We start from the raw sequence: 9678 nt of genomic DNA on the forward strand, positions 1-9678 counted from the left end.
ATTAATCTTAATGCTACAAGATTTCATATTATAGCATAATACTTCAAAATTCCTTTGTGCAACTTTTCCTATGAGAAATTTTTGTTCAAAAATTATACCAGCATGTCATTGACTATTGTGACTAAACAGAGAAGGACCAGCCTATAAAATCTCAAATGAAAAGTTATTGAATACAAACCCATGGCAATCATATCTGCCCAAGGAGAACTTTGAAAGTACAGAACACTACACTTTTGAAGTATGTGCCCAATTAGAACTAAAACCCTACAAAAATTGAGAGTTCTAGATCTGCTCCAATATATGAAACCTATGTTAGCTGGAAGAAGAAAAGCTGGAGTTAAAGACATTTTTAACCACAGCAACATAAGATCATGTCCAGCAAACTTCTTTTTAAAAGTTCCATAAATTCCATATTACCTAAATTCCACATCATCACTTATTCCAACTAAACATAAAACCCTAAAGTAAAATCTTTATGATGATAAAGAAAAGATAGCTTAGTTTTCTCCTATGTTATAAAAGCCTTAGTTGCCTTTGAAAATACAGCAAACCAAAGTTTTGTCTTCAACATTTCAGTCATAATGTACCTTTCCTGCTTCCCATAGTTGAGATACTCAAGGTGCCTAATAATAAAATGTTCTCAACTACAGGATTATATCTGATAGATAGAGTCCCTGAAGAACTATAGACAGAGGTTCGTGACATTGTATAGGAGGCAGTGATTGAGACCATCCCCAAGAGAAAGAAATACAAAAAGGCACAATGTTTGTCTGAGGAGGCCTTACAAATAGCTGAGAAAAGAAGAGAAGGAAAAGGCAAAGGAGAAAAGGAAAGATATACCCATCTGAATGCAGAGTCCCTAAGAATAGCAAGGAGAGATAAGAAAGTCTTCCTCAGTGATCAATGCAAAGAAATAGAGGAAAACAATAGAATGGGAAAGACTAGAGATCGCTTCAAAATTAGAGACACCAAGGGAACATTTCATGCAAAGATGGGCACAACAAAGGACTTAACAGAAAGGAAATGGTAGGGACCTAACAGAAGCAGAAGATATTAAGAAGAGGTGGCAAGAATACACAGAAGAACTGTACAAAAAAATCTTCATGACCCAGATAACCACGATGGTGTGATCACCCATCAAGAGCCAGATATCCAGGAATGCAAAGTCAAGTGGGCCTTAGGAAGCATCACTATGAACAAAGCTAGTGGAGGTGATGGAATTCCAGTTGAGCTATTTCAAATCCTAAAAGATGATGCTGTGAAAGTGCTTCACTCAGTATGTCAGCAAATGTGGAAAACTCAGCAATGGCCACAGGACTGGAAAAGGTCAGTTTTCATTCCAGTCCCAAAGAAATGTCAAAGAATGTTTCATTCCGATGCCAAAGAATGTTCAAACTACCACACAATTGCACTCATCTCACATGCTAGCAAAGTAATGCTCAAAATTCTCCACGCCATACTTCAACAGGACATGAACTGTGAACCTCCAGATGTTCAAGCTGGATTTAGAAAAGGCAGAGGAACCAGAGATCAAGTTGCCAACATCTGTTGGATCATCAAAAAAGTGAGAGAGTTCCAGAAAAGCATCTACTTCTGCTTTATTAACTATGCCAAGGCCTTTGACTGTGTGGATGACAACAAACTGTGGAAAATTCTGAAAGAGATGGGAATACCAGACCACCTGATCTGCCTCCTGAGAATTCTGTATGCAGGTCAAGAAGCAACAGTTAGAATCAGACATGGAACAACAGACTGGTCCCAAATTGAGAAAGGAGTACATCAAGGCTGTATATTGTCACCCTGCTTATTTAACATATATGTGGAGTACATCATGCGAAATGCCAGGCTTGATGAAGCGCAAGCTGGAATCAAGATTGCCAGGAGAAATATCAATGACCTCAGATATGCAGATGACACCACCCTTATAGCAGAAAGCGAAAAAGAACTAAAGATCCTCTGACAAAAGTGAAAAGAGGAAAGTGAAAAGTTTGGTTTAAAACTCAACATTCAGAAAACTAAGATCATGGCATCCAGTCCCATCACTTCATGGCAAATAGATGGAGAAGCAGTGGTAACAGTGACAAACTTTACATTTTTTGGCTCCAAAATCACTGCAGATGGTGATTGTAGCCATGAAATTAAAAGACACTTGCTCCTTGGAAGAAAAGCTGTGACCAAGTTAGACAGCATATTAAAAAGCAGATATCACTTTGCCAACAAATGTCCATCTAGTCAAAGCTATGGTTTTTCCAATAGTCATGTATAGATGTGAGAGTTGGACTATAAAGAAAACTGAGTGCCAAAGAATGAATGCTTTTGAACTGTGGTGTTGAAGACTCTTGAGAGTCCCTTGGACTGCAAGGAGAGCCAACCAGTCCATCCTAAAGGAGATCAGTCCTGAAGATTCATTGGAAGGACTGATGCTGAAACTGCAACTCCAGTACTTAGGCCAGCTGATGTGAAGAACTGACTCATTTGAAAAGACCCTGATGCTGGGAAACTTTGAGGGCGGGAGGAGAAGGGGACAACAGAGGATGAGATGGTTGAATGGCATCACCAACTTGATGGACATGAGTTTGCGTAAACTCCGGGAGTTGGTGATGGACAGGGAGACCTGGCGTGATGCAGTCCATGGGGTCACGAAGAGTCAGACACGACTGAGCAACTGAACTGAACTGAACTGACCTGAACTACTGGCTTTTTTGTTAGCTTTAAATACTGTTTTGGCGACCCCTAGTGTGAAACATGATATCAACACCTGGACATACAGAAAATCCTTTTGATATTTTAAGATTTGCTTAGAGTAAAAGGATACCTAAAAATAATTATTTCACCAAAGGAGATGTGATTTTTGTTAATTTCAATTTGAACTTTGTATTTTTATGCAGTAGTAATAAAACTTAAATATAATTTCTGGATACACAAGGCATTTGATGATCAATAAGAGGGTGCTTATTTATAGAGCATAATACACCCATACAATGGAATATTATGCAGCTTTAAAACAAGACCAGAAATCAAAAAGGATGAGGAAGTTTTTTATGTACTTATATGAGATTATCACCACGATATGTCCAAGAAAACAAAACAAAAAGCAAACAAAAAGTCATAGTAGAGAACTATAGCAAGCATTTTGCTACCATCTAAATTTTAAAAGGGGTTAAATATCAAATATATCTGTAGGCACTTAAATAAGTATATCATATATATTTGTGCTTTCATTTTTAAAATCTCTGGAAGGATAAACAAGATACACATAGCAGTCGTTACTTACTGAGGATGGGAAATGGGTAGATGTTGAAAAATGCATTCTTTTGATCTTGAACGAAACCTTGACCATTCAAAATATTAAATGACTTAAAAAAAATTTTAAAGCCAGCAGCTACAAAGATAGACCAAGAAAAGATGAAAAGAGAAAAATGCTGCCTTGCATTACTAGACTTAAGAAATGGATTAAAGTATAATTTTCCACCTAAAACAGATATGTTTTCTTTTCCTTATACATTTTTTATTCTATATCCTTTATTGGAAACTTGTCTTAATTATTTTCTTTACTTAAATGCCAAAATACAAGATGGCATTTGATAGTTATATTGAAGTAACCTAACAGGCAGGACTGACTTAAGGTAATATCTTGGGACAGAAAATAGTAACAGTTTTTCTGATATATCTCACTAACAAGGCCACTGGCTGCAGACCAAAACTCTTTATTAGCAAGAAATGTAAGAAAATGTGATGCTCTTTACAAGGTGACAATTTAAGACTCATAAGGAACATCTTTAAATATATACAGCATATACCCAGGGATAAATCTGATAGAAGACATGAAAGATCCATTTGGAGAAAATTACATAAGCTTTATTTAAAGTAAAAAAATTAGACTTAAATAAATGGAAATATTTACCATGTACCAGATGAGAAAATTCAATATAGTTAAGATGACAATTCTCCTCAAATAAATCTATCAATTCAGTGTAACTGCAATTAAAAGTGAAGCAGGGTTTTTGTGTTATCTGTATGCTGATCTTGATACATGGAAGGCTTTCTTGGTGACTTTGAGGATCTTTTGTACAAAATAATATTCAGAGGTTCATTTAGATTTTTAAAGCTAATGTTCAATTTATTAAAGCCAATAAATCGAAGAACCACCTCTTTCCTTAAACTTTTTGTTTTTTTTGGCTGTGCCGGGTCTTCATTGTACGAGCTTTTCTCTACTTGTGGCAAGCAGGGCATACTCTCAAGTTGTGGTGAGCGGACTTCTCTTTCCAGTGGTTTCTCTCGTTGCAGAGCATGGACTCTAGGGCACGTGGGATTCAGTAGCTGCGGCTCCAGGACACAGGCTCAATAGTTGTGGTGCTTGGGCTTAGTTGTCCCACAGCACGTGGGATCTTCTCAGATCAGAGATCGAACCCATGTCTCCTGCTTTGACAGGAGGATTCTTCACTACTGAGCCACCAAGGAAGCCCTCCTTAAACTTTCAAGCTCAGCAAAAAATCCTAAACTATTTACTAGTCTAGCAAATTTTCACAGTCATTTTTAAGAGGTTTTTAGATAAAATTGAACTTCATTCCAAATTTTTACTCTCAAATATTTTATACCATAACTTTCAACATAATTCTTCAGTTTTGCTTTTAAGTATTGCAATTGTTTGACAACAAATACAAGTTCTCATGTACTTATATTATTTTCACAAATTACGTTTTCAAAAGTTCTCATATATTCCACATCACTGTATAAAACAGTGATGAACCTCACTACCCCTCACCCTAGTTCAAACAAACACTGGAGTCCTCACCCCTCGTAACTTACGGGTGACTGCATTTAGAGATAGGGCCTTTACGTGAAATGAGGTGTTATGACCAGACTCTAATTCAGTATGACTTGTGCTTTTCTAAGAAGAGGAGATTAGGACACGGAAACACGGAGGAAAACCATGTGCAGACAGAGAGAAGATGAGATCTGTGAGACAATGAGAGAGTTCTCAGAATGAAACCAATCTTGCCAACACGTTGATCTTGGGACTTCCAGACTACAGGACTGGAAGGAAATAAATTTCTATTGTTTAAGTCATCCAGTTTGTGGCACTTTGTTTTGGCAGCTGTAGCAAACTTATACACCTTGGGTCTTAATTAATACATATAAATATTTTCTATCTAGCTCCAAAGGTCTTCGAATTTGAGGTTTTTCTCTCATATCCTTAGAATCATTCTTAATGATATGCAAATAATATTAACTTTCATGGCTTTATTTAACTACTCAATCACAATTTCTATGAGGATTTTACTGACAGTCTAAATTCATGTGGAAGAGTAAAGGATCAAGAATTGTGAAGACATTTATGAAAGAAGGAAATTCTACAGAATTTCACGCTGTCAGATATCAAGACTTATTATAAAGATACAGTAATTAAGATCTTGTGTTACTGGTATGGGCACAGCAAAGAGACTAATAGAACATAATGCCCAGAAACAGACCTACATATACAACAGAAGCATTAAAGGTGAGTAGGGAAAGGATGTACTACTTAGTGAGTGACTGGTTATCACTGTTAGCCATACAGAAACATATTTAACTAGTTAGCCATATGAGTTGAGTTGAGTTTATGTGCTCAATCATGTCTTACTCTTTGTGACCCCATGAACTGTAGAGCCTGCCAGGCTCCTCTGTCTACAGGATTTTCCAGGCAAGAATACTGGAGTCAATTGCCATTTCCTTCTAATTAGATCCCTAAAGAAACAAAACCTTCCAGGTGAATTAAGTTTCTAAATATGAAAAAGCAAAATTCTAAAACTTTTACAGGAAAATTAAGAAAACTGTTTTTTATGGTCCTGGAGTAGAAAAGGATTTTTTTTTAAATTTCATTTTTCAAACCAAATACAAAAAGGACAAACCATAAAGGAAGGTTGATACATCTGACTACTTTAAAATTAACTTCTGTATAACAAAACATACCATAAATAAAGAGTAAAGATGAACCCTAGACTGGAAAAAAAATTTTTCATTGCATGCAAGTGGCAAGTCTAGTATCCTGAATATTTAAAGATCTCCTTAAAAATTAGTAAGAAAAAGACAAACATCCCTATAAGAAAATGGGCAAAGGATAAGAATATGCAATTCACAGAAACAAGAATACAACAGGTTAATAAACACATTTTTTTAAATGCTAAATAAAACACATAGCTATAGCTATGTATATCAACAAGGATGCTGACAAGGAAAAAAAACAACTTTCATAACAGTACACATGTTTATCTGTGTCATTTATTGTCATTGTTTAGTCGCTAAGTGGTGTCCGACTCTTTTGCAACCCCATGGACTGTAGCCCACCAGGCTCCTCTGTCCATGAGATTTATGAAGCTTTAAAACATGCATAAAAAAAGACATCTACTGTTTATGGATATACAAACTTGCAGCAGTCAAAAGCATGGGCTCAGGAATGATTAATTCTAAACTCAAGATAGGATCCTAAAGTGAGTAAGTTAGGGACATCAATACAGAGAACTTTTCGAGTTTATTTCTTTAAAAAAACAAAGCCAAAACGAAATAATGAAGTTGGAAGCAAAAATGGCAAAAGGCCAAGTTTGATACATCTGGATGGTAAATCCACAAGCATGCCTTATATTAGTTTCTAGGTTTTAGGAAGGAAACATTTGTTGTAACAAAGTTTGAACTGAAGGGGTAACATTTTTTTTTTCATTATTGATACACTTATTTGATGCTTTAAGAATATTTGTGTCATTTTCTTTTTTCAATCTTTCTTAAAAAAAAAAAAACAACTGCGTGTATCTAAGGGGTGCAAAAAGATTTCATATACGTATACACAGTGAAACGTTGTTTACTACTGTCAAGCTAATTAATATATGCATCTCCTCCCATTAGAGTTGTTGAGCCGCTCAGTCCTCTTTGCAACCCCATAGAGGGCACCACGCCAGGCTTCCTGTCCATCACCATCTCCTGTGCTTACTCAAACTCACGAGAGCACCTGAAATTTACTCTCTGGAAAATTTCGACATTCAGTATAGCATTAACCATAATCATCATGCTGTACCTCTCTAGACTTACTGGTACTACGTAACTGCCATTTTGCACCAGAATAGAAGTATTTTAAAGTTGTCTTTCACCCCGTAAAGAGTTCTTTCTATATGGCTACCATACAGTTGTTTATCCGTTCATCAAAAGTTTTTAGAGAAACATTCTCTGTCAGGCTATGAGGATATCATAAAAGAAGCATATGATACATCATCAACAGACGCAAACAATTTTTCTTAAGTAGTTTGTATTCGTGTGAGGAAGTTCTTTAAACCAAAAGTTGGATTTAAAGTGATAATAACATAGAGATGTAAAGAGGAAGAATTTCCATCTGTCTGGTGTAGTCAGTCAATTTCAAGGAGATACTTTCGAGGTGACTTAAAGAGAAAAGTGTTTGCCAGGGGGAACAAAACATTCCAAGCAGCGGGAACAGCAGGAACGGAGATCTGGGGAGGCGAGCAGCATAGAACGTTGAGAAAGATTTATAGGCTGAGGGCGTGTAGGGCGGGGTGAGAAGTTGAAGGGAGAATATCAAAATTAGAAGCTCAAGAGGAAGCAGCGGCTTGATGCAGGCGCCCGAACGTGTCGGAACTGGTGCTATACTTTGGTGACCAGGCAAGAAACGGCAGCCCTGCAAGCGATGAAATAACTTTCCACACAACTTGTAAAAGGTGGCTGGGCCCAGAACTTGCGTCTCCTGACCTCAAGGTGACCCACTCACGGTTGTGAACGGGTTACCACTGTGCCTCGTTAGCTCCGAAAGCGGGGTCATACCAGGAGTTCATATTCCCAGTTCCTGCCTGTCCTGGAGAGTTTCTCATTTCCATTTGGCCCCAAACCTCCTGAGCATGCCTCTTGCCTTCCAGACACCTCCCTCCATTAAGCCGCCAACATCCTTTTAAACATCTCTCCATTTCTTGTTGTTGTTTAGTCGCTAAATTGTGTCTCTTTTTGCGACCCCATAGATTGTAGCCGGCCAGGCTTCTATGTCAATGGGATTTCCCAGGCAAGAATACTGGAGTGGGTTACCATTTTCTTTTTCAGGGGATCTTCCCGACCCAAGGCTAGAGCCCATGTCTCCTGAATTGGCATACGGTTTCTTTACCACTGAGCCACCAGGGAAACCCTTTAAACATTTCTCAGGGTTCCTAAAAAGCCTGAGTTACCAGCCCTCATAGACCACAAGTCCCAGCATGCAAAGCTCCTTTCAGAAAAGGGCCACTAAAAGGACCAGCATGCAACGCTCTGTGAAGGGGGCGGGACTCTCTACAGGGGCGGCCTACTTGTAGCGTCGCCTAGGCAACTCCAATTCGGTGACAGACTACACTTCCGCTTCCGCCTCTGAGTCCTGGGACGGCAAATCTGCACGGCTTCGTCGCTGTGACGCCATCCGCCTGCGACCGCGCGGGTGCGGAAGTTCCGCAGTCCCGCTTGAAGTCCCAGAGCGCCTTCCTGTAGTCGGCTGCCTCTCACCTGGGCGCAAAGGGAAAAGCGGTGAGATGACGGACCGCTACACCATTCACAGCCAGCTAGAGCATCTGCAGTCCAAGTACATCGGCACCGGCCACGCGGACACCACGAAGTGGGAATGGCTGGTGAACCAGCACCGCGACTCCTACTGCTCCTACATGGGCCACTTCGATCTTCTCAACTACTTCGCCATTGCCGAGAATGAGAGCAAAGCACGAGTCCGCTTCAACTTGATGGAGAAGATGCTGCAGCCTTGCGGCCCGCCAGCCGACAAGCCGGAGGAGAACTGAGTCCCCGCGGTATCACTGCTGTACGTGAGTACCTGTCCCTGAGTTCCCCGGGTTTGCCTGCATTCTCGCTTGTTCTTAAGTGAACTGATTCTCCATGTCTCTCCTTCTCGTGCTTTCCTTCCACAGAGGTGCTTACCCAGGGCGTCCCGCATGACCTGCCTTCCTGTGGACCCTGTTTTCCTGTGGAACACAGCGTTGGGAGACCGTCAGGACCTCTGAGAACTGTGACTGGACCGTGGAGCAAACTTTAGAGAAGACGGCACTGGAGTGAGACGGGATTTAGAGGCTCGTTTTCGGCTAGTTGATTGTTGCTTTTTACATAAAGTTTAGAAATGTTTCAGTCTCTTGGTGTGGACTACATATGTTCTGGTGGAGGGCTCCAGGGAGGGCTTTGGGACTGTGGCTTTGGGGGAGGCGGGAGAATAGGAGGGATAAACAAGGGGAGGGTTAGCAAGGGGCTGGGTAGGTAGTTCAGGGCCAGCGTTCATTGCCAGACACTTAAATGCTCCCTGCATAACCTTTATAACATTCCCCAACCCAGACTTTTCCCAAGAGCTTTTTTCAGGCCCATAACGCTTTCAGTATGGAAAAATGTGATCATGGTATCCCTTCTTTTTCTTTCATTCAAAAAAAAAAAAAGAAAGAAAGAAAATCTTTGCTGGCGTTGTCCTCTCTCTGCAGATTGCATTCGCTCTTTGGGGACTTTGTGGATGTGTCTTGAGACTTGACAAGCTGTCAGACGAATTCTTTCATTCCTTCAACATTCAACAAGTATTTGTTGAGTCCTATGTGACAGGCATTTTCCATGCTTTAGGGGCTTATATTAACACTAGTTGGGGGAGCAGCACACTGCATCAATTGTAGATAAAAGCAAATGTTAGAAGGAACT

General features: G+C 39.6%; 1 protein-coding gene across 2 annotated transcripts; it reads left to right on the forward strand.

The window, feature by feature from the left end:
- Positions 1–8421: 8421 nt before the first annotated feature.
- SF3B5 (splicing factor 3b subunit 5) lies at positions 8422–9129 on the forward strand. Of its 2 annotated transcripts, none has more exons than XM_065927763.1 (2): positions 8422–8813; positions 8916–9129. In XM_065927763.1, the coding sequence occupies exon 1, from the start codon at positions 8529–8531 to the stop codon at positions 8787–8789; it is 261 nt and encodes an 86-aa protein (XP_065783835.1). In that variant the 5' UTR covers positions 8422–8528; the 3' UTR covers positions 8790–8813; positions 8916–9129. The 2 variants fall into 2 exon arrangements, with proteins under 2 accessions (XP_065783835.1, XP_065783834.1); XM_065927762.1 differs by having other exon boundaries at positions 8423–8809.
- Positions 9130–9678: the final 549 nt, after the last annotated feature.

The sequence above is a fragment of the Muntiacus reevesi genome, chromosome 3 (assembly GCF_963930625.1).
Source record: "Muntiacus reevesi chromosome 3, mMunRee1.1, whole genome shotgun sequence".
Taxonomy (NCBI): Eukaryota; Metazoa; Chordata; class Mammalia; order Artiodactyla; family Cervidae; genus Muntiacus; species Muntiacus reevesi.